This window comes from Leucoraja erinacea, chromosome 12, assembly GCF_028641065.1.
Source record: "Leucoraja erinacea ecotype New England chromosome 12, Leri_hhj_1, whole genome shotgun sequence".
Taxonomy (NCBI): domain Eukaryota; kingdom Metazoa; phylum Chordata; class Chondrichthyes; order Rajiformes; family Rajidae; genus Leucoraja; species Leucoraja erinaceus.
The window spans coordinates 41,912,794-41,938,540 of NC_073388.1; the positions used below are offsets into that span (position 1 = coordinate 41,912,794).

At 44.2% G+C, this 25,747-nt stretch overlaps 1 protein-coding gene across 4 annotated transcripts in view; it reads left to right on the forward strand.

Annotated features, from left to right (window-relative positions):
* aff2 (AF4/FMR2 family, member 2) overlaps positions 1–25,747 on the forward strand; it is a 452,626-nt gene that overhangs the window by 322,486 nt on the left and 104,393 nt on the right. For all 4 annotated transcript variants that reach the window (XM_055643996.1, XM_055643998.1, XM_055643997.1 and 1 more), the window contains one exon: positions 12,215–12,266. In XM_055643996.1, the coding sequence (XP_055499971.1) occupies positions 12,215–12,266 (52 nt within the window). The remainder of the gene's footprint in view (positions 1–12,214; positions 12,267–25,747) is intronic.

The following is a 25,747-nucleotide window of genomic DNA, read 5'->3' on the forward strand; positions in this document are numbered from 1 at the left end:
TCAGTTGGTATTGCTGTCACCATGTTAGAGGTTATGACACAATGACCTAAGCACAAAATCTAGCTGTGCATATCAGTGTAAGATGTATCCACTAGTGGGAGAGTTTATGGTATAGCCACAGAATAAAAGAACAAACCTTTAGAAAGGATATGAGGGGGAATTTCTTTAGTCAGAGGGTGGTGAATCTGTGGAATTAATTGCCACAGACAGCAGTGGAGGCCAAGTCATTGGGTATTTTTAAAGTGGAGATTGACAGACTCTTCATTAGTACAGGTTCTAAGGTTACAGGGAGAAGACAGGAGAATGAGGTTGAGACGGAAATATGGATCACTGAGTAGACTCAATGGGCTGATGGCCTAATTCTGCTCCTATAATTTATGAACTTATGAAGCATAGAGAGACTGAAGTGCAACATGGTTCATGGAGGTACATATAGAGGTACCTGGTGCACACAAGCACAAGCAAACAGGGCCAAGAAAAGGCAACTTGGCCCCTCAAGCCTGCCTTGCTAGTCAAGTCAAGATAGTTTATTGTCATGTGTCCCAGATAGGACAATGACCCCATGCTACATCTCCTCGTTAGACTTCAGAAATACAGCGTTGAAACAGGCCCCTCGGCCTATCGAGTCCATGCCGACCAGCAATCTCCCCGTTAACTAGCACTATCCTACACACTAGCAGTAATTTAGTGGTAAGAAAGCACCCGGAGAAAACCCACACAGTCCCAGTGAGAGTGTATAAACTCTGTACAGACAGCACCCATAGTCTGGATTGAACTGGGATCTCTGGATCTGTAGGTGACAGGTCTACCGCTGCTCCAACGCGCCGCCCCTAACTCTTCTTCCGCGCCAATTCCCCAAAACCCTCAATTCCCTGACCTTCCAAAAATTTACTTTCAGACTTATTGTGACTGTAAACAATCCCAGTAAAGTACGAAGATCAGAAATACTTCAGAGCTTGCCTCTATGCAACTAATCCATCGGCAGAGGTTCCTACGAAAGACTTGGATGTGTTTGACAAATGATAAAAAAAAGTAATGTGACGTAGGACATAGAATAAAGAACAGGACAGCACAGGAACATGCCCTTTAGCCCGCAGGAACATGCCCTTTAGCCCACAGGAACATGCCCTGTGGTGAACATGATGTTAAGCTAAACTAATCTTCTCTGTCTGAACATGATCCATATCCGGCCTTTCCCCGCATATCCTTGTGCCTATCCAGAAACCTCTTAAATGCCCTTATTGTTTCTGCCTCCACCACTTCAATGATACTTTGTTGTCACAGTCAAGTTCAAGTGTTCAAATGTTCAAGTGAGTTTATTGTCATGTGTCCCTGATTGGACAATGACATTCTTGCTTTGCTTCAGCACACAGAACATAGTAGGCATTTACTACAAAACAGATCAGTGTGTCCATATACCATAATATAAATATATACACGCATGAATAAATAATGCACCAAGGTACTGTGAAAATCTTTGCTTTTGCATACAATAAAACAAAGTACGCTAAGAGTTGCCATGTATCTGGTGTCGACAATGTTACTAAAGTAATCATTAGAATCCTGATGGTCGCCCTTTGTTCTCAGCCTCCCCCCCCCCCCCCCCACCCACCCCCCCCCCCCCCCCCTCCCCCCCCCCCCCCCACCCCCCCCCCCCCCCCCCCCCCCCCCCCCCACTCCCCCCCCCCCCCCCCCCCCCCCCCCCCCCGATGGGTCTTTGTTTGTCCCTTGCAGACCCCTCACCACCGCTAACAGTGCATACCCGGCACTGTCCACCCTCTGTGTTAAACAACTTGCCCCGCACATCTGTTTTAAACTTTGCCCCTCTCACCTTAAAGCTATGCCCTCTAGTCTTTGGCATTTCAAGGAAAACAAGGTTCTGACTGTCTACCCTATCTATGCCTCCAGAGAAAACACTCCTTTTGGGATTTAAGTGATAAAGATAAAACATAAGCAGTCACATCAGTCATATCAAGTAATAAATTGACTTAATTCCTGGCTGGCTAAAATTCACAGCTAATCTCAGATTATATTCAACAACGTTGAAAGATACATTAAATAAAATGAAGAGTAGTTACATGAACTGGAGGAAGAGGCATGTTTTTAGTTTGTATTGTAGGTAATTACAGTGGATGCAATGCTTAGAGTTTTTTTATACAGAAGATTTTCATGATAAATTCCTAAGCCTCTGTAATTGTTATTATAAGAGTGGAAAATAGTAATCTGGGTATTTCTACATTTCAAACAATGTTATCTATCTTTCTGTGCACACCGACAATTTGCTTCAGATGGTAGCCGTGGAAATGGGGAGCATGTTTAGGTGCAGCCATAGAACTGGCCGAGCTCCCATGGGAACGTGTATAAGACTCCCCTCCTTTAAATGGGTGTAAAGGAGGAGATTAGATGAATTGGAACATGGGCCATCGATGTATCGAGTCATGCTGCATGGAAACAGGCCCTCCAGCCCAACCTGCATACCCTGACCAAGAGGCTGGTCTAAGCTAGTTCCACCTACCTGTAATTGACACAAAGTGCTGGAGTAACTCAGAGGGGTCAGGCAGCAACTCTGGAGAACGTGGGTAGGTGAAGGCTTGGGTGGGAATCCTTCTTCAGACTGAAAGATGGAAAGGTCAGAACTGAGGGTGAGCAGTGCGAGAGGGTGTTGCTGAACACTGTCGGAGAGAAGAGGAGAACTTCTTCAAAGTAGGCCTACCTTGAAGAGCTTTTGCAGTGGAGCTGACAAAATGTGTAGTGAGGAACTGCAGATGCTGGTTAATGTTGGATAGACGCAAAATGCTGGAGTAACTCAACTTTGAAGAAGTTCTCCTCTTCTCTCCGAGGGGAGTTCTGCAACACCCTCGCTCATTCTCCCCCTCTGTTCTGGTCTTCTCTATCTTTCAGACTGAGGAAGGGTTCCGACCCAAAACGTCATTTCTCTCATTTGCCTGTGTTTGGCCCTTGTCCCTCGCTGAAGCAAGGCAACCCTTAATATACTGATCCGAGAGCTGGATCTGCTATTATTCATTACATTCGCTCCACTCTTAGATCTTTATTTCAATAGATCTGTACACTGTGGACGTCTTGATTGTAATCACATATCGTCTTTTTGCTGGCTGGATAGCCGGCAATAAAAAGATTTTCACCACACCTCGATACACGTGACATTATTAAACTAAACATAACTAAACGCAGAAACAGGTCCTTTGGCCCAACAAGTCAGTGCCGACCAGCACCCCGTACATTAGCACTATCCTACACACTACAGAGAATTTACAGAAGCCAATTAACCTACAAACCTGCACGTCTTTGGATTGTGGGAGGATATTGGAGCACCTGGAGAAAACCCACAGTGAGAATGTACAAACTCCTTCCGGATAGCATCCGTAGTCAGGATCGTACCCGGGTCTCTGGCACTGTGAGGCAGCAGCTCTGCCACTGTGCCATCGTATCGCCCCACTGGCCATAGCTTCAATATGGTTGGTCCTGGTCAAATTATTGGTGATATTTACACCCAGAAATGTCAAGCTCTCAATCATCTCAGCATCTAATCCGAGTTTATACACCCGGCTATAGATGAGTTTGGTTTTCTCCACTCTCCAAGTGCCTCTGTCCAGCTTTCTGTCGCTCAAGGGAGCAGGGTGCTGAAAGGCTCCTGAGAGGTGGACTGATGCTCATCTCCCAGAGAGTTGCCAACCCACCTGCTCTCAGCTGCCTTGGAGAAGCTACCATGTTGGAAAGGAAGGACCTGCATGGCATTGTGCCACAGCATGTTGGCACCCTCTCCCTACACTCCCGCCTTGACTTCCTCATCATTATTTCTCTAGTATTTGCATCTGAGGACTTGCTTCACTGCCAAAGAACACAATACCATCACTGTCAAGGAAAAACATGGGGTAAACATTTGCTCATGACTCAATATCAGTCGACAACACCATTCATAGTGTGTGACGGCTCTGGGCCTGTGCTCGCTGGATTTTGGAAGGATAAAAGGAGACCTTACGAATAGTGATAGACCCGGATAGAGTGGATGCGGAGAAGATGTTCCCACTAATGGGAGAGTCTAAGACCAGAAGCCATACCTCTGAATAAAAGAACATACTTTTAGAAGGGAGATAAGGAGGAATTTCTTTAGTCAGAAGGTGGTGAATCTGTGGAATTCAATGGCACATGCGGCTGTGGAGGCCAAGTCAATGGGAGTTTTTAAGGTGAAGATTGGCAGATACTTAATGCCACTGTCCCACTTAGGAAACCTGAACGGAAACCTCTGGAGACTTTGCACCCCACCCAAGGTTTCCGTGCGGTTCCCGGAGGTTGCAGGTGGTTGCCGGAGGTTGCAGGTAGTGGAAGCAGGTAGGGAGACTGACAAAAACCTCTGGGAACCTCCAGCACTTTGTGTCTTTTTTGTAAACCAGCATCCGCAGTACCTTATGCATCCATGTTCTCCAGAGATGCTGCCTGACCCTCAGTGTTACTCCTGCATGTTGTGCCTTTTTTTTGTAAACCAGCATGTGCAGTTCCTTGTATCTCGACCCTGCTCCTTTCCCCTCTTCCGTACACTCATGGAAAGTCATAGTCACACAGCATGGAAACAACCCCTTCACCCCAATTTGCCCACGCCGACCAACATGTCCTATCTACACTGGTCCACCTACCTACATTTGGCCCATATCCCTCTAAACGTGTCCTATCCATGTACCTTGTCTAATTGTTTCTTGAACATTGTGATAGTACCTGCCTCAACTACCTCCTCCGGCAGCTCGTTCCATACACCCACTACCTTTTGTGTGAAAAAGTTACCCCTCAGGTTCCTATTAAATCTTTCCCCCCTCACCTGAAACCTACGTCATCTCAAACCTATGTGGAGGCCTGAGGTCGAATTGTGCCCTCTCGACAACTCCACCTCCCCCAAGGTGTTGCCTTGCAATTCCCAAGAGTCTACAAAGTCTCCCGTTAATTTGTCCATTTCTCCCTCCCCTTCATCCTTGTTAATAAAAGAATTGCCTGCTCATTTGAACAGAAGATGAATAATGTACCGTATGACATTTGAGAAGTAAATTGCTCCGACAAAATTGGGACCTTCTGCATTTCATTTTCCCACAGCCCTGGTGAGGAATTAACACAAAGCAGGAATCCTTAAAAAAAAACAGGTGTGCGATGCTTTTTATTGAAACCTTATGACTGACAGTCAAGATTAGCAGCTCTATGTGAACTATTCACTGGTTAAGCAAGAAGCAATCAAGGACTGGGCTTTGGGTATATTTAATATCCCACTTTTGGGAAAGGAAACTGTTTGCAGACACTGCTGTAGGGCTATTTTTTTCCCCTGCCTTAATAGAGGGTGAGTTTTTTCTTTCCCCCTCAGGCCTGTGGGGCCAAGGCACTTTTAACTTGAGAAGATCTTTGCGGGGGGATCTTTACACTCACAGGGGCTGGGCTCACATTCTTGGCTGGCTGATTGAAACGGGAGCAGGGCAATTGTGGAGCTGCCTAACTCAAGGCACCTTAACTGGCCTCATGCAAAAGCACACAACAGCCGTCTCCAGCAGAGGACAGACAGTTAAAAATATACTAGAGCAGAAAGAGCTGGAGTGACTCATTGGGTCAAGGCAGCATCTCTGGAGGGCATTGATAGGCGACGTTTCAGGTCAGGACCCTTCTTCAGTAACACCCGGAGTAGACCCAGTCTACGGTTAAAAAGGCATATTGGAGATACGGTGTGGAAGAAAGACCTTCAGCCCACCGAGTCCACACCGACCAACAATCACCCTACACAATAGCGACAACTTACATTTTACAGAAGCCAATTAACCTCCAAATCTGCACGCCTTTGGAACATGGGAGAAAACCGGAGCACCGAGGGAAAACCCACACAGTCACGGGGAGAACGTATAAACTCCGTACAGACAGTACCCGTAGTCAGGATCGAACCTTGTTCTCTGGCGCTGTAATGCAGCGACTCTACCATTGAACCACCGTACCGCCCTATATTTGGCCCCAAAGGATGATGAGTTTAAAAAAACACCAGTGAAAATAATGACAGATTAGCAGGCCAAGTAATTCTGCCCCTCATGACTGAACACGTAGAATCTTTACATTGTTGAGTTGACACTGCATTACTTAGACATGACCTCTGCAAGCGGAGAGAGTAGAACTAATTCTCCATGTAAATAGGCTGGGATCAGAACACCCCTGGGTGGTTCCAAGTGGTTGCATTATAACCGCTGTGTTAAAATTGGCAGGATCCACAGAGAAAAAGACACCTCCTTATTGCCATTCAAAGCCATCGCTAATTTTCCTCGCACAACCCTCCTCCTTTATCTCTTGCTTTCTGTTAGGCAGCAGGGTGGGGAGACGTGGGAGGTACAGGTTGCCCCTTGACTCTGAGTTTGTAACCAGACATTACCAATGAAAGGATGTGCAGGTGGGAGATATAACGCGGCCCTTAATACAATGCTTTACTTCAATGCGTGAACCATCCCCGTCGATTGTTAGCTCACTCTAATCCCAGTTAATGAGTTGATGGGGAACAGGGAGGGAAAGGACAGATAGAAGCTAGCAGGCTCTGTCTTCTATGCTGTGATTTAGAACCATCCTCTCGACAACTAGAGAGCGGTCCTGACCTCCCATGTACCTCATTGGAGACCCTCAAACTACAGTGTATCTTTAATTTGACTTTGTGTATGAAGGAACTGCAGATGCTGGTTTAAACCAAAGATAGACACAACATGCTAGAGTAACTCAGCGGAACAGGCAGAATCTCTGGAAAGAAGGAATGGGTGATAATTCGGATCGAGACCCTTCTACAGTCTGAAGAAGGCTCTCGACTCGAAATGCCACCCATTCCTTCTCTCCGGAGATGCTGCCTGTCCCTCTGAGTTACTCCAGCATTTTGTGTCTGTCTTTAAATGGACTTTACTGCACTAAACGTGATACCCTATCGTATTTCTGTACATTGTGGATGGCTTGATTGTAATCATTTATAGTCTTTCTGTTGACTGGAAAGCATGCAACAAAAAACGTCTTGCTGTACTTAGATACACGTAATAATAATAATAAATTAATAAAATGAGAAATGAAACTTCATTGACAAAAATATTGGGTCATCCTGGTTGATATGGGCAAGTTTGGCTGAAGAGCCTGTTTCCGTGCCATTTGACTATGACGGTTACTAGAGAATTGCTATTAAATTTCAAGAGAGTCAAGAGTGTTTTATTATCATAAAGCCTTAAACGGAACAATTAAATTCTTACATGCAGCAGCACACCAGTCATGTAAACATACTGTCGTTCTCTGTAAAACCCATAATAAACTACAAAATAAGAGGTTTTGTATATATTAAAAAAAAACAAATGAATAGACAATAATAGTGCGGTCAAAAATAATGTTCCGAAGTCTATATAGTTTGGAGCCTATTTCGAGGTTGCAGTTATATTGTTTGGAAGGGAGCAGCTTTTGTTAAGTTTAGTTTACAGATACAGCGCGGATACAGGCCCTTCGACCCATCGAGTCGATGCTGACCAGCAATTACCCCATACACTAGGTCTATCCTACACTTTAGGGACAATTTACAGATGCCAATTAGCCTACAAACCTGCACGTCTTTGGAATGTGGGAGACAAGCGGAACACCCGGAGAAATCCCACACAACCACAGGGAGAGCGTGCACACTCCGTGCAGGCAGCACCCATAGTCAGGATCGAACCCGTGTCCCTAGGCCCTGTACGTCAGCAACTCTACTGCTGTGACACTGCACCACTTTGTCTCTTACATAATTTTCTGTACAAATAGATTAAAGAAAAATGCCTAGAATTTGAAAAAAGAGAGAAAAAAAATGAAAGCCTGTGTTCTGAAGTGCAGTCACTTCAGTTGAATTATCTTAACTGCAATTTCCTGCTAATTGTTTCACAAGTGGCACTTCAGCCACAATCCTTCCTTATGTCATTGATCTAAAATTCCGACATCTTAATCTGATCTAGTTTCTATGCAGCGTAAAGCCTGCAGCAGCATGTAGATTAGAAACAAGTAACTGCTTATAGATAGACACAAAAAGCTGGACTAACTCAGCAGGACAGGCAGCATCTCTGGAGAAAAGGAATGGGTGACGTTTCAGGTCGAGACCCAAAGAAGGGTCACCCATTCCTTCTCTCCAGAGATGCTGCTTGTCCCGCTGAGTTACTCCAGCTTTTTGTGTCCATTTTTGGTTTAAACCAGCATCTGCAATTTCTTCTTCCACAAGTATCTGCTTCCTCCCTCTAAGAGGGATAAGGGCCAAACGTGGGCAGGTGGCACTATTGCAGATGGGGCATCTTGGTCAGCATGGGCAAGTTGGGCAGCGGGACATGTTTCCTTGCTTTATGCCTATGACTTTAAGACTCTTTTTACCAGAGCACCAATATTAAGTTTCAAGAGAGTCAAGAATCAAGGGTCTAAAAAAGGGTTCCAATCTGAAATGTCACCCATCCTTTTTCTGTAGAGGAACTACCAATAAAAGACACAAACTCAGTGGGTCAGGCAGCATCTCTGGAGAACATGGATAGGTGATGTTTTGGGACTTTTTTATTGTGTTGCAACTGCGATTCGGAACCAAAAAGTCACCTATCAATGCTCTCCAGATACGCATCCTAACCCGCTGAGTTACTCCAGAAGTTTGCGTCTTTTTCTGCACAAGGATTTGATTTGTTTACAAACAAATTCACACTAACACGCCTTGTGTCATATTCATCGACAGATTTATCATGGAATAGGTGCAACATATTTCCTATATTTAAATTACAAGTAATTTGTGTAAACCACAAAGGCCTGGAGTAATTCAAAGGATCAAGCAGCATCTACAGAGATATTGGACTGGAGACATTTCTGGTCAAGTTCCTGTTTTCACTCAAAATAATTTGTGTCTTCGGCTCAGAAGCCAGATAAGACAGCAAATGACAGAGAGACACAGGAGACTACAGATGCTAGAATTTTGAGCAAACCACAAACTGCTGGAGGAACTCGATGGGCCAGGCAGTGTCCAGAGAGGGAATGAACAGGCAACGTTTTAGGTTGGGACCCTTCTGCAGACTGATAGAGCAGTGGGGAGAAAGCAGGAAAAGCCTTCTTCACGTCTATTCTAAATTTACACTCCGTCAAGATGAAGAAGGATTCCAACCCGATACGTCATCTGTCATTTCCTCCACAGAAGCTATCTGACCTGCTGAGTTCCTCCAGCACATTGTGTTTTGCTCAAGATTTCAGCATCTACCTTGAGCCTCCTGTTTTCATGCGTTCTCCTGCACTTACTTGGCTCTGGATTGTTTTAGGATCAATGGAGACCGTATTTTCATTTAGGCAGCTCAGTGGCACAACAGGTGCCTCATAGCGCCAGAGACCCGGGTTTGATCCTGACCTTGGGGACTGCTGTGTGGTGTTTGCATGCTCTTCCAATGACTGTGTGGGTTTCCTCCGTGTGCTCCAGTTTCTTCGCACATCCCAAAGTTGTGCGGGTACACAACAATGCTGAAGAAACTCAGCGGGTGCAGCAGCATCTATGGAGCGAAGGAAATAGGCAACATTTCGGGCCGAAACCCTTCTTCAGACCGGGTTGTTACGTTAATTTCGTTCAGACCGAAATTTCGTTCAGACCGAAAGGTCTGAATGACAAATAAAGGATTCAATTCAATTCAATTCAATTAATTGCCTTCTGTAAATTGCCCCGAGTGTGGATGCAAAAGCGAGATAACATAGAACTAGTGTGAACGGGTGTTCGATGGGTAGGTAGCATGGACTCGGTGGGCCAAAGGGCCTGTTTCCATACTGAATCTCTAAACTAAGCAAAACACTTGCTCAGCTTTCCTGCATTCCTGGTTTTCATATCAAATTTCTTTTAAACATATGTATGAACAGCATGATATTAGCTTGAAGGGTATCAGTTAGCAAGATAAATGTTTGACGGACTTTGAGAAAGGGAGTTGCAGATTCTCACGATCCTTTATGTGAAGGAGAGAGAAAGACACACATTGATTTAAGCTTGAGTGACTTTCCAGAAGTTCCCCATGTCTGAGGAAGTTATTCTCTCTCTATATATACTCTATCACATTCTTTGATCATTATACACCTATTAATTCCACTCATTTAATCTTTCTTGCTCTCAAATTTTCCCACTGACTCATCTTCCGAGTTACTGCTATTTTGGATCATGATGTCCAGCACACTGGATCATGTTGGTGTGAACTACTTTGGGTTGATTGAGCCATACCAACTCATTCAGATTCCACTGAATTAAATCAAGTGCAGCGTCCAATTGGCAATAAATGACGTGTCCACGTCTGCACGTTGGGTCATGTCTGGCTTACAGTCCTCCGATCTCAGCTGCGGTAACCAAGGAACAAAAATTAAAAGTAGAAACAAAGAACTGCAGATACTGGTTTACCCAAAAAAAAGACACAAAGTGCTGGAGTAACTCAGTGGGTCAGGCAGTATCACTAAGAATATGGATAGGTGACGTTTCAGGTTGGGAACTTTCTTCAGAATGATTATAGGGAGGGCAGAATGCTAGGAGAGACAGGACAAGGCATGGCAGGTAATAAGTGAACACAGGTGAGGGAGGAAGGTTATGATAGGCAGATGGTTGTACAGGTCCTTGTTTAGAAAGGTGTTAAAAGTTATGGGGAGAAAGCAGGAGAATGGGGTTGAGAGGGAAAGAGAGATCAGCCATGATTGAATTGCAGAATGGCCTAACTCTGCTCCTTTGACATGAACTAATGACAAAGGCCAGAGATGGAAAAACAAGGCGTGAGACAAAAGGATTGTTGTGAATTGTAAAGCCAGAGGAAGGAATGTAGGTGGAAGGGGAGGGGGTGGAGAAATCAGTAGTAAAGTCCAGGTGGAGCACAATGGAGGGTGGAAGAAACAGGATGGGAAGGAGAAAGGGGAGGGGAAAGGGGAGGGGAAAGGTGAGGGGGAGGCGAAAGGGGAGGAGAGTGTAGAAAGGGGAGGGGGAGGGGCGGGGTTATTAGAGGTCACCTAAAATTGGAGAATTCAATGTTCATATCGCTGAGTTGTAAGCTACCCAAGTGGAATATGAGGTGTTGTTCGTCGAGTTTGCGTGTGGCTTCACACTGATAGTGGAGGAGGCCCAGGACAGAAAGGTCAGTGGGAATGGGAAGGGGAGTTAAAATGGTTACTAACTGGGAGATCTGGTAGTCCTTGGCGGGCCGAGCACAAGTGTTCGGTGTAACAGTCGCCAAGTCTATGCTCGGTATCGCCAATGTACAGGATTTAATGTAATTAACTGAGGAAAAGGAAGGGAAGGTGAAGATAAGATATTTTTCATGTTTGCTTGCTCTCTGCCTGAATGGTGTTGGATGTGGACACGATGGTAGCCTTCAGAAGGGAATTGACTAAATGTTTGAGGGGGGCATAACAACATATTGCTGGGGATACAACGGTTGGAGTAGAACTACTGGGGGAGTTTCTTCAATGAGTCAACAGAGATACATTGGTGAGAATATAGAATAGAACAGCACAAGAAAAGGCCCTTCGGCCCACAACGTCCATGCTGAACATAATGGATTGATTCCATGCTGCATCATTTTATGGGGTGATGGAATTGTTGACAATAAAGAAGGGTTTAGATTGGACCTGTAGCCCATGGAACTTGAAATAAATATTCCAAGGAGGATGCTTGAGAGGACCCTTCCCCTGATGGGAGTGTCTAGAACTGGGGTCACCATTTCATAAATTTCTTCTCATGGGATGGTAAATCTTTGGAGCCCTCTACCCCAGAGCCCAGTGATGATGGACTCGCATGCACACAAAGTTTGACAGACCATGGAATCAAGGGGGAGAGAGAATGTACGGAGCAAGGAAATGATGTTGAGGCCAAGATTAGATCAGGCATGATCTTATCGAACAGTGTAGCAGGCACAAGGGGGCACAGTGACACAGACGTAGTTGCTGCCCTACAGTGGCAGAGACACAAGTTTGATTCTGACCACAGATACTGTCTGTACAGTATTGTCCCTCCGGTGTAGGATAGTGCTAGTGTACGGGGTGATCGCTTGTTGGCACGGACTTGGTGGGCCGAAGGGTCTGTTCCAACACTGTATCTCTAAAGCCTAACAGTTTAAAGGGGCTAATGGGTCCACATGCTTCTGTCTTGTATTGTTATGATTATAACATCTCGCAGCCATCTAAGGGACAATTTTAACATACAATTACTTCTTTTATTTTGTAGGATGCTGGAAGATGACTTGAAGCTTAGCAGTGACGAGGAAGAGAGTGAACAGGTAAACAAAAGCACAATTGCCTGGTATTATGATGTGGGACAAAAGTACCTCAACGGCATATTCAGACACGTATAACATCATCGATAGACGCAAAAAGCTGTAGTAACTCAATGGATGAGGCAGCATCTCTGGAGAAAAGGAATAGGTGATGTTTCAGATCGAGACCATTCTTCAGACTCAAAATCATGAGGGGAATAGTTAATGCAGATGCACTGGGTATTTTACCCAGATTAGGTGAATCAAGATGACAGGTTTAAGGTGTCAGGGGAAAGTTTTAATAGGAGCCTGGGGGTCAACTTTCTCACACAAAGGTGGTGGGTTTATGGAATGAGCTGCTTGAGGAGGTAGTTGAGGCAGGCACTATAACAGTATTTTATATAAATTTGCACAAGTACATGGATAGGAAAGGTTTAAAGGGACATGGGCCAAATGCAGGCAAATGGGAGTAACTCTGATGGGGCATCTTGGTCAGCATGGATGAGTTGGGCTGAAGGGCCTGTTTCATTGCTGCATGACCATGACTCTAATAAAAATATGATACTAAGCTATAAAAGAAAATGGCTGACAGGCACAGAATGGTACAGCTGGTAGAGCTGCTACCTCACAGCGTCAGAGACCCGCGTTAGATTCTGAAATTGGGTACTGTCTGTGCGGAGTTTGCACGTTCTCTCTGTGACCAAATGGGTTTCCTCTGGGTGCTCCTGTTTGCTCCCACAACCCAAAGATGTGCAGGTTTGTAAGTTAATTGGCCCTCAGTAAATTGCCCCCTGATGTGTCGAGAGTAGATGAAAAATGGGATAATATGGAACTCATGCGAACGGGTGGCTGTTGGACAGCGTAGACCTGGCAGGCTGAAGGGCCTGTTTCCATGTTGTATCTTTCAATTCAAATATAAAAAGGTGAGCTAGAGAGGTAGAATGATTTTGGGAGAGATTTGCAGAGACTTGGGCCCAAATAGCTGAAGATAAATGTACCAATGTTGGAGTGAAGGAATTGGTGATGGACATGAGGTCAAATTTCGTGGAGCGCAGGGGTCTCAGCAACATGTTGCATTGGAGCAGGTTGCAGAGATGATTGGAATCTATCTAATTTATTCATTATATTGCCTGGTTTTCAAACGTTCTGAAGGGGCAGACCAAGAATTGAAAGTGCTATGTAATTGAAAGAAACGACTACCTATAGATTTTTTTTTTTAATGCGGTTCAGATCTGATTGTTCATCAGCTCAAGAGGCTTATAGCTCTTCATGCCAGAGAGGGGAGAGGTGCTTAGAGTCTCTCAACAGGAATCAATAACCAGGGGACGAAGGTTTAAGGTGAGGGGGGAAAGATTTAACAGGAACTTGAGTGTTAACTTTTTTACACAAAGGACGGTGGGTGTATGCAACGGGCTACCGGAGGAGGTAGTTGAGGCAAGTACCATCACAACATTTAAAAAACATTTGAACAGGTACATGGATAAAATAGGTTTACATGGATATGGGTCAAAAGTGGGCAGTTGAGACGTGTAAATGGGGCACATTGGTTGCAATGGAAAGCTGGGCCGAAGGGCTTGTTTCAACAGTGAATGAATAGGTATTAAATTAACTAAATACTTTTTTTGAAGATATAGAGTTGTACAACACAGAAACAGGTCCGTCGACCCACTGCAGATGCTGGTATATACTGAGGATAGACACAAACTTTTGGAGTAACTCAGCGGGTCTGGCTGCATCTCTGGAGGAAAAGGCTGGGTGGCAGACATCCTCAGACAGAAGAACGGCCTGAACCCGAAACTTCACCCATCCTTCTTCTCCATAGATGCTGCCTGACCTGCTGAGTTAGTCCAACACTTTTGTGTCTATCTGCGGTATGTACCAGCATCTGCAGTCCCTTTCGACACATTTGGTACAAGAGGGAGGTCGCCAGTGAACTGTCATGGATTGAGTGGCTTTGTGCATTGGTTTGAAGGCTGAAGTTACTCCAGCACTTTGTGTCTACTCCTTGCACCAAGTTACCTCAAGAACGACCAAAAGCAAGCACAGCTCTCTCTTAAAAGGAATTTGGCAACTTTAGAGAATCAGTGGCCTGTACACGAAGCAGCGACCCATTCCAGATGCCTAGGCATTCCTGAGCGTAGAATCACAGCAATGTTTATATGCGCCTATTAATGCAGTGAGATATTCCAAGGCTCCTCACTGGAGCATTATCAAAAAAAAGTTTTGCTGAACCATATAAGGAAATATTAGGGCCAAAAGCTTTGACTCGAGTCGTAATGGAGGAGAGGCAAGCAAAGGGCAGGAGAAATCAGGAAAATAATTCCGTAATTTAACTATTCCCTGAGCCGGACTGCAGTTCGATACAGTCACTGTGATCCTCTCTAGCCTATTGTAAAATAATGGAAAGGGCAGCATTCCAGGAACTATCAAATCTTTCAAAGGATTTTTAGGTGAAAATTCCCAGTACCGCAGAATCTTCCATTGGTAGCTATTAAATCCAACAAATATTAAAGCACTTAGTTTTTATGGTCATAGTGATAAACGTAGAACATAGAACAGTACAGCACAGAAACAGGCATTTCACAACACAATATCTGTGCCGAACATGATGCCAAGTTCAACTGATCTCGCCTGCCCGCACATGATTCCCATCGCTCCATTCCCTGCATATTTGTGTGCCTATCTAAAAGCTTCTTAAATGCCAATATTATACCACCTCCACCACTACCCCTGGCAGCATGTTCCAGGTACCCACCACCCTATGTGTAAAAAACTTGCCCCGCACATCTCCTTTAAACTTTGCCCCTCTCACCTTAAAGCTGTGGCCTCTAGTCTTTGACATTTTCACTGTGGAGTTAGATTCTAATGTCACCAAGTCTCCCAACGATGCATAATTAAAAAGAGCAGGGTGCACCTTATATATCCATATGCATGTTACAACATTTGGATTCATGATACATAGTACTTACAATAGTTACGGAGACCCATGAAATGTAAATTACATATATATGTTATATTCCTTTCATGTTTTATATGTTAAAATAGAGCCACAGATGAAAGGAAATCATACGACTGTATATAATTATGAGGGGAATAGATAAGGTGAATGCACAGTCTTTTATCTGGAATCATGGATCAGAGGATAGAGGACTGAGGTGAGAGGGGAAAGAGTTAATAGGAACCAGAGGGACAATGTTTTCACTGAGGGTGGAGGGTATATGGAACAAGTTGCCAGAGGAGCTAGTTAAGGCAGGTACTATAACAGTATTTGAAAGATACTTGGACTTGTACAAGGATAGGAAATGTTCAGAAGGATATGGGACTAGCATAGATGGGGCATTTTGGTCGGCATGGATGTTGGGCTGAAGGGCCTATTTCCATGCTCTATGACTATGTCAGGCAGGGAATATTTAGTTTAGCTTACTTTAGTGATACAACCTTTCGGCCCGTCGATTCCATGCCGACCAATAATCAACCTTGCACTCGTTCTATCCTACACACTAGGGGCAATTTACAGGAGCCAATTAACCTGCAAACCTGCACGTCTTTGCGATGTGGGAGGAAAACGAAGTACCAGAGAAAACCCACGCAGGTTACAGGGAGAATGTATAAACTTCATACAGACAGCACCTGTAGTCTGGATCAAACCCAGATCTCTGGTGTTGTAAGGTAGCAGCTCTACCGTAGTGCCACTGTGCCACCCCTTACGTTAGACTTTACATTACTTTAGACTGCAGGGATACAAGGTGGAAACAGGCCCTTCAGCCCACCGAATCTTCACCGGCCAGTGATCACCCCGTACACTAGCACTTTACCGCTCGACACTGTGCTGCACATCTATCTTATTTATTTATCGTGAAGAAGCTGATGTGGATTCTTTGCTGGTTTGTAACAGTTGTCTGAGCACAGAGCTTTGGCTAGTGACATTAATACAAATGAACACACAGAGACCCGTGACCTTGTTCAGCGCCATTGGTTTACAGGCCATCAACTCATCATTCCAATAGAACGTACAATAAATATCAATTGAACGCACACTCGAGGGTTGTGTATATATCATTTGGAGGATCTGTGATACTTCAGGGTTTGAAAAAAAAGGATGCTGTACGCAAGGTAAATTGTAGAGAACTGTCAGCTTTGAACATCGAAGGAGGACATAAATCAATTTAATTACTATCAGCATCTGTTCGTATGGTTTTACTGTAATTCAGCACGATTTTCCAGGCTTTCTTTTCACTTTAATGAGCGTGGCAACTGAAGGCCTTAAAGCATTGCCTTTCCAAATGTTTATGTGGTACATCATTAGCCCAATGGAGAAAAGGTTGTGGGCATAGCTCACTCATAATTAGCAGCATGGCAGTGACACTCACTGCCAGTCTCCCAACTGGGAAATGATTGAACTTGGCTTTGAAATTAGATTTGTACAGAAGGAACAAATCAGTGATTTAATGCCCATTAAGGCAGCACAGTGACGCGGTGGTGGAGTTGCTGCCTTACAGCCCCATGGACCTGGGTTCAATCCTGATTACGGGTACTGTCTGTACAGAGTTTGTATGTTATCCCTGGGACCATGTGCGTTTTCTGCCAGGTGTTCCGGTTTCCTCCCACACTCCAAAGACGTACAGTTTTGTAGGTTAATTGGGCTTTGGTGAAATTATAAAATTGTCCCTGATGTGTGTAGGATAGTGTTCGTGCACCATTTGGTTGGCACGGATTCAGTGGGCCGAAGGGCCTGTTTCCAAAGTCTAAAGTTAAGTCTCAAGACCATGATGAACAATAGTCTATATCTTTTTCCCCTGTGTTTATGAAACGTTAAGGGAGGTCAGGCACCAGAAGTTCGGTTGATACTCTGCTGTCTCCGGAGATAGAAATTGTTGGGTTGCATTCCTTCTCCAGAGCACAAAACTCAATGCTGGCACTTCATTGTGGAACTAATGATGTGTTGTACTTTTAACAGTGCCAGTTTTCATGCAACCTGTTCACCTCTCTGCTACCTCAGATGTTTGTAAAAGTCGTGTGGAAAACAATATCATCAGTAGTCTGATGAATATATGGCTGTACAACAACACCTTTTCAGGGATTTTTGAGATACAGTGTGGAAACAGGCTCTTCGGCCCACCGAGTCCGCACCGACTAGCGATCATCCCAAACACTAGTTCTACCCTACATGCTAGGGATTACATAGAAGCCAATTAGCCTACAAACCAGGATGTCCTTGGGATGTGAGAGGAAACTGGAGCACCTGGAGAAAACCCACGGCATCACAGAGAGAACCTACAAACTCCGTACAGCCAGCACAGAGAGGTTTATCAGTATCAGTATCAGTATATCTTTATTGTTATTTCCTGAGTACTCACATACCCAGAGGAAACAAAAAAACGTTGCTCAACCAGTGTCCGTTCAGTGTGCAGTACAAATAACAACAAGTAAATAGAAATAAAAATACATATATCATGAACAAATTAAATTAAACACTCTAATTTAATTTGTTCATGATATATGTATTTTTATTTCTATTTACTTGTTGTTATTTGTACTGCACACTGAACGGACACTGGTTGAGCAACGTTTTTTTGTTTCCTCTGGGTATGTGAGTACTCGGGAAATAACAATAAAGATATACTGGTTTACAGGGATATGGGACAAATGCAGGCAGGTGGGACTAGTGTTGATGGGACATGTTGGTCTTTGTGGGCAAGTTGGGCTGAAGAGGATGTTTCCATGCTGTAAGACTCTGACTCTGTGACCCAAGGTGAGGCAATCTCCCATGTTCTCTTGATTGCCTCCCAACATCCATGAACTTAAACTGACCCAAACACCATGCTATCATGATCATAACCCAAATTAAATCCCACCCTTCTCTCCTGTATTTCCTCACCTTCAACACATCCTGAGTTGATAAGACTGCAATTTAAAGATTTTCACCTTTGCAAATGAAATTCCCTTGTTTTCTCTCTGCAAGCCCCATACTTCTCCAAATCTGGCCTCTTGTGTAACTCCTACTTCAGTCTTTCCTCCACAACAACTGTGCTTTGCACTCTCCCACTCCATCTCCTCTTTAGCCCAACATTTGGTAAACGTCCCGACACCTTGGTGCAACACATCTCCAAAGGTGGTCTACAAATGCCACTTGTATCTGAAAGATTCCCAGGCCATTGACATTTCCCTTGTGCAATGATTCGATTTAAGTAGAAAGCTCTAAGTTTAGTTTAAGATATAGCAAGGAAGCAAGCCCCGCGGCCCACTGAGTCCACGCTAACCATTGATCACTTTTTCTATGTTATCCCAGTTTCCCGTCCATTCCCCACACATAAGAGACAATTTTACAGAAGCCAATTAACCTACAAACCTGCAAGTCTGTGGGATGTGGGAGGAAACTGGAGTACCCGGAGAAAATGCATGCAAATGAACCTGGTGGAAAATGTGCAAACTCCACACAGACAACACCCGAGGTCAGGGTCGAACCCAGATCTCTGACATTGTGAGACAGCGGCTCTACCAGCTACACCACTATGCTGCATCGGAAGGAACTGCAGAGGCTGGTTTATACCAAAGATGGACACAAAGTGCTGGAGTAACTCAGCGGGTCAGGCAGCATCTCTGGAGAAAAAGGATGGGTGACGTTTCGGGTCGGAACCCTTCTTCAGACGCTACTTGCTGCCCTGTTTCCTTTGCCTTGTTAGTTGCTATAGGAGAAATTACTACGTGCAATCAATCCTTATCTTGAGGTGTCAATGAGGATTGGTCTTTGTCTAGTGTCACACACAAAGATCATATGGTGAACCCACCTGCTAAACTTGCCTGGTGGAAGCTGAGCACTAAATGCTTGGGTGCCCTGTTTCTTGGGCATTTTATTGATTAGCACTCAAAGCCAACAGCACTGACGATGTAAAGTCCTTCAGTGACACGGCATCCAATCAATATTTAATTAATCTAGTACAGTTGTCTCTTAATTTGTTTGCTGTGGTGAACAATTTATTGAGAGCAGCTGATTTCTTTTTCACCTGGATCATCACTTTGTCCACTTGTTATCGATCATTTCCATTACTCTACAAAGTCAATGAACAGCCGAGCGCTACAAATATTCCATTACAAGTAGCGAGTGAGGAGTTTTGTACCCTTTCTCGTCTTCTGATAAATAGTCATAGTCGTACAGCGTGGAAACAGGCCCTTCGGCCCAACTTGCCTAATGTTACTCCAATACTGTGTCTTCCTTTTTGCAAACCAGCATCTGCAGTTCCTTGTTTATCCAAGTTCTCCAGAGATGCTGCCTGACATACTTAGTTACTCCAGCACTTTGTGTCTGTTTTTGTAAACTAGCATCTGCAGTTCTTTGTGGCTCCACCCTGCTCCTTTCCCCTCATCCATACACTGATAGTCATAAAGTCATACAGCGTGGAAATAGGCCCTTCTGCCCAACTTACCCACACCAACCAACCTGTCCCATCTATAGTACACTAGTCCCACCTGCTTACGTTTTGCCTCTAAACCTGTCCTATCCATATAACTAAACGTTTCATAAGTGTTGCAATAGTACCTGCCTCATCCACCTCCTCTGGCAGTTTGTTCCATGCACCCACCACCCTTTGTCTAAAAAAGTACTCCTCAGGTTCCTATTAAATCTTTCCCCCCTTAAACCTATGTTGTCATGCACTCGATTCCCCTCCTCTGGGCAAGAGACCCTGTGCGTTTACCCGATCTATTCCTCTCATGATTTTGTACACATCCATAGGATCACCCTTCATCCTCCTGCGTTCCAAGGAATAGTCCTAGCCTGCTCAACCTCTCCCTATAGCCCAGGCCCTCAAGTCCTGGCAATATCCTTGTAAATCTCTGCAACCTTTCCAGCTTGACAACATCTTTCCGATAGCATGGTGACCAAAACTGAACACAATACTCTAAATGTGGCCACACCAAAGTCTTGTATAATTGTAACATGACATCCCAACTGCTATACTCAATACTCTGACTGATGAAGATCAATGTGCCAAAAGCCTTTTGACCACCCTATCTACCTGTGGTGCCACTTTCAACAAACTATGTACCTGCATTCCTAGATCCCTCTGCTCTACAAAACTCCCCATAGGCCTACCATTCACTGTGTAGGTCCTGTCCATGTTAGTCTTACCAAAATGCAACACCTCACATTTCTCTGTATTAAATTCCGTGAACCTTTCCTCAACCCACCCTCCAAACCGATCAAGACCCTGCTGCAATTTTTGACAACCATCTTCACTCCCTACGATACCATCCACATCTGCAAATTTGCCAATCATGTCATGTATGTTCTCATCAAATATGAGATGAGAAGTTACAATAGCGTTAGGATCAGTATAAATTCATAGAGTGGATCAGTATGTTCATGCAGGTTGTGGGGTGGACAGGAGAACATGGGAGATGGCGTCACCTGGAGCTAACTAAGTGTGGGTAACATTTCGGTCTCCAGTGAGCTGAGTTTCTCATGGTGGTGGCCACTTTTGGTCACAAACTATCCTGGTGATGTAGAGTTTGGCAAGTAGAGCACTGAGATGTGAACACTTCAGTCTGGCTGCTGGTGAAGGCCTAAGAGAAGGGTGGAACAGGCAGTTGGCAAATAGAGTTTAGAGTGGTGTCTTTAGAAATTATTCTTCCTAAAATACAATTGTCAGAAGAAATGGTCTAATTTTTGTTTATGTTTTTATAAGATCATAAGACACAGGAGTAGCATTAGGTCATTTGTTCCATCGGGACTGATCCGCCATTAATCATGGCTGATCTATTTTTCTTTCTCAACCCCATTCTTCTACTTTCTCCCCATAAACTTTGACACCCTTACTAATCAAGAACCTATCAATCTCTGCCTTAAAAATATCCAATGACTTGGCCTCCACAGCCATCTGTGGCAATAAAGTGCACAGGTTCAACTTCCTCTGGCTAAAGAAATTCCTCCTCGTCTCCATTCCAAAGGTGCAACCTTTTATTCTGAGGCTGTGCCCTCTGATCGTGGACTCTCCCATTACTAGAAACATCCTGTTCATAGCCTTTCTTGGCCTTTCATTATTCAGTAAGTTTCAATGAGATTGTCCACTCATCCTTCTAAACTCTAGCGAATACAGACCCAGAGCCATCACACACTCCTCATATGTTAACCTGATCATCCCCAGGATCATCCTTGTAAACATCCTCTGGACCATCTCTAATGCAGGCACATCCTTCCTCTGATATGGGGCCCAAAACAATATTCCTAAGACAGACACAAAGTGCTGGAGTAACTCAGCGGGTCAGGCAGCATCTGTGGAGAAAAGAGATAGGTGACGTTTTAGGTCGGGAACCTTTTACAAATTTCCAAATGTGGTCTTATCAGCATCTCATAAAGCATTAAACTAGTTGTGGTGGTGTTCAGGGTGAGGGGCACTGCCCCCGAGGTACCTTAGCAGAGGTACCTGGCAGAGGTACCTTAGAGGTCATCAGTCCCATCACTTGACTTTCGTAGAACATCTCCAGATCTGAATCTAGTTGAGAAGTAGCCAAGTAAAACCTTCAGCCTTTGAGAAATTAACCTTGACTTCCTTCTCCTTTTGGTATTTATTTGGCCCTGGGCCAGGGGACGAAAGCTCTTCACAATTTTAAAAACAGAAAGAAACCAGCAAACTAAAATCTTGGCATCATGCCCATCTGGCAATGAGCTCATATCCCAATGCCCAAATGCCAGCAATTAACCGCTCATTTCTATTCCACCTTTGTTGATAATGCTGGATCAGAACACTTGGCTTGCAAGGAGAAAAGTTGGATGTCTGGGATTTAATCACGCAGTTGTGAATACTTGTGGTACAATTGATTCCTGCTTTCCAAGTTGCTACAACTTAATAAGCTTCAGTAAATCAAGACGGTATCGCCACACTGCATCTCCTCCAAGTCCAATTTCCTATTTTCCTACTGCCCTGTAAACAATTACAATTGGTGCTCATCAACATATGTGTGACTATAAATGGAAAGAGAATGCCAACTGATCAAAATCTGTAGAAGAATCCTGAACCAAAACATCAACTCTCCATGTTCTCTGGAGATACTGCCTGAACCGCTGAGTTGCTCCACCATTTTGTGTTCTTTTGTGTGAACTAGTATCTGCAGGTCATTGGTTCTACATTCTGAAGCTTCTTCCTTGGACGATGGAGAATACTGAGTTTAGACTTTAGAGATACAGCACGGAAACAGGGTCTTTGTCCCACTGAGTCTGCAATGTCGAGTGATCAACCTGTACACCAGCACTATCCTACACACTAGGACCAATTTACAATTTATAAAAGCTAATTAACCCACAAACCTGCACGTTTTTGGAGTGTACGAGGATACCCAGAGAAAACCCGTGCGGCCAAACTCCATTGACATTCTCCAATTGGTATTCTCCAATTTTTGGTAACTAACCTACTAGCACCCCCTCCCCCCCTCTCTCTCTCATTTTTCCCCTGTTCCCTGTGCCCCACCTGGATTCACACACATTTCTCCCCTTCCCCTTCTGACCCTGTCCCGTTCCACCTATATTCCTTCCTCTAGCTTCACAAATCACTCCTCAAATCCCTATCTCCTTATCTCACAATTTTTGTCTTTTCATCTCTGACTTTAGCACAACTTCCTGCCAATAAAAAAAAAAACCCTCACTTATATCCACCTATCACTCACCAAACTTGTCCTGCCCCCACCACTCTTCCGGCTTTTACCCCCCTCTTCAACCACAATCAGTCTGAAGAAGGGTCCCAACCTGAAACATCGCCCATCTATATTCTCCAGAGATGCTGCTGAATTGATGAGGTACTCCAGAACTTTGTGTCTTCTTCTTTGCAACATGCCTTAATAGGATGGGCTAGGAACAAGAGGCTTTGATTTTATTTTCCATTGTTCCCATAACTTGCTCATACGACGGATTACAACAGTGACTTTAGGCCCTGCAAGAGACTTAGCAGTTTGTAATCGCCACTGACACAAGAAAAGGCACAAACGTTTTTGACGCAATAAATGAGACGTAGGCCTTGATTGAAGATTTGACTTGGGCTGATAATGGTGAAGATGATTGTAGAGGTTTTTTTTGCAGCTGATGGATTAGATTTAGTGATCAAAGGATAATCGTTACAGTGCAAAACTGAGTGAGGATTGAATAAAGGCAATGGTTAAGCAACCTTGAACTGCATTTACTAGCAGGATGTCCCTTGATGTTGGTCTTCCAAAAAGTCTAAAATGTGACAGGTTAATTGGACCTAGGTAAACTACTGTGTGAATCTTATCCAGTGGTATGGCAGTTTCATGAAATAAACAGTGCTTTCAGAATTCAGTAGTATAGCAGGCAGTTAAAATGATTTGATAGACTGCATTTCTGGAAGCATTGAGCCAGCATGTCTCCTGGCTGTGTTGCTTAGCAACATTTTAATTCAAGAAGGATTGAAAAGACAAAATCCCTATGGAGCTGAAAACAGAAATGAGACTGCAGTTGACAGATGATATGAGTTGTTTCATATAATATACTGTGAAGATCACCGAGTTCTTTCATGAATGATAAATGGGCTGTACACAGATCAATGGGCACTGCAATAAACTGGAACCATGGTCCATGTCTGAGGCAGCAGAGGTTGCATAATCAGGAAGGGACCTGAAGATTTGGTTATTGAAACAATTCCTGTTTGTTTTCGCCATTGCACAGTGCAAGCGGAAAGAGCTTCCAAATCCTGACGGTATCGTTTAGTTTAGAGATACAGGGCGCAAACAGGCCCTTTAGCCCACCGAATTGCACCGACCAGCAATCACCCCGTGAACTAGCACTATTAAAACGCACTTGAGCCAATTTACAACCAAAGCCAATTAACAACAAACCAGCATGTCTTTAGAGTGTGGGAGAAAACCGAAGCACCCGGAGAAAACCCACGTGGTCACAAGGAAAACGTACGTACCCTACAGACAGCGCCTGTAATCAGGATTGAACCCGGGTCTCTGGCTCTGTAAGGCAGCAACTCTACTGCTGGGCCAACATGCCTCCCTCAGATTTTTGTTTCTTAATAACGCTGTGACATCAACAGTGCCAAGGCTGGCCAGCTCAAATTGTTGCCACTGGTCACACAGCGAGGACATCACAGTTAAGTGATCGTTCTTCTGTGTGTGTGTGCCATGCCTTCAAGGCAAGATCACTTCAGGAGAACAGCATTGGTGAATAAGTCAGTAACAGGGAAAGGGGATTGTTTGGAGCTTTCTGATGCAAAGGTTTGCAGTTGGATGTTGATATATTTTTTAGAAAAAATTGTTCCAGACCAATTAACCACCGAACAGTACCAGTTATATTTATGACTATTTTGGATGTTACTAGAATTGGCCTTTACACCAACGCAGATTGTGTATAAATAGAATTGTAGAGTCATACAACATGGTAACTGGTCCTTCAACCTAACTTTAGTTTAGTTTAGTTTAGAGATACAGCACATAAACAGGCCCTTTGGCCGACCAGGTCCTCGCTGACCAGCGCTCCCCATACACTGGCACCATCCTACAAACTATGGACATTTGACAATTTTTTTTACCAAAGCTAATTAACCTACAAACCTCTATGTCTTTGGGTTGTGGGAGGAAACCAGAGGACCTGGGGGAAACACACGCAGTCATGGGGAGACCATGCAAACTCTACACAGACAGCACCAGTAGTCAGATCGAGCCTGGGTCTCTGGTGCTGTAAGGCAGCATCTCTACCACTGTGCCACTGTGCTGCCCATCAACTTCCATGCCGATCAAGATGTCCCATGTAAGCTAGTACCATTTGGCCCACATCCCTCTAAACCTTTCCTATCCATGTATCCATCCAAATGTCTTTTAAATGCTGTTATAATACCTGCCTCAATTATCTCCTCTGCCAGTTCATTCCAGATACCCACCACCCTTTGAGTGAAATTCGAATGTTGTCCCTCTTACCATAAACTATGCCCTTTGGTTCTTCATTCCCTTACTCTTGGTCAAAGACTCTGTGCATTCATCCCATCTATTCCCTTCATGACTTTGTACACCTCTATACAATCACCCCTCAGATGATTGCGCTCCAAGGAATAAAGATCTAGCCAGCCCAATGTTTTACTTCAGCAATGTTTGCCTTCAGTGTTCGCTGTCTTCCATAGGTGAATAAAATAATCTGTTGTAAAATTTCCCGAGCCAATAAAGTGAAAGATTGACAGGAAACGAGAGGTGCGACGGTGAAGATCAGTGTAATTGGAGGGTCTAGGACTATAGGGAACAGTCTCGGAATAAAAGAACGTGCCTTTAGAAAGGAGATAAGGAAAATTTATTTCGTCAGAAAGTGGTGAATTCAGTGCCACAGACAACTGTGGAGGCCATTGAGTATTTTTAAAACAGAGATTGATAGGTTCTTGATTAGTAAGGGTGTCAAAGCTTATGGGGAGAAGGCAGGAGAGTAGGATTGAAGGGGGAAGAGATTGGCCATGATTGAATGGCGTAGACTCAGTCTGCCAAATGGCTTAATGGCATGGCTTAATGAATGG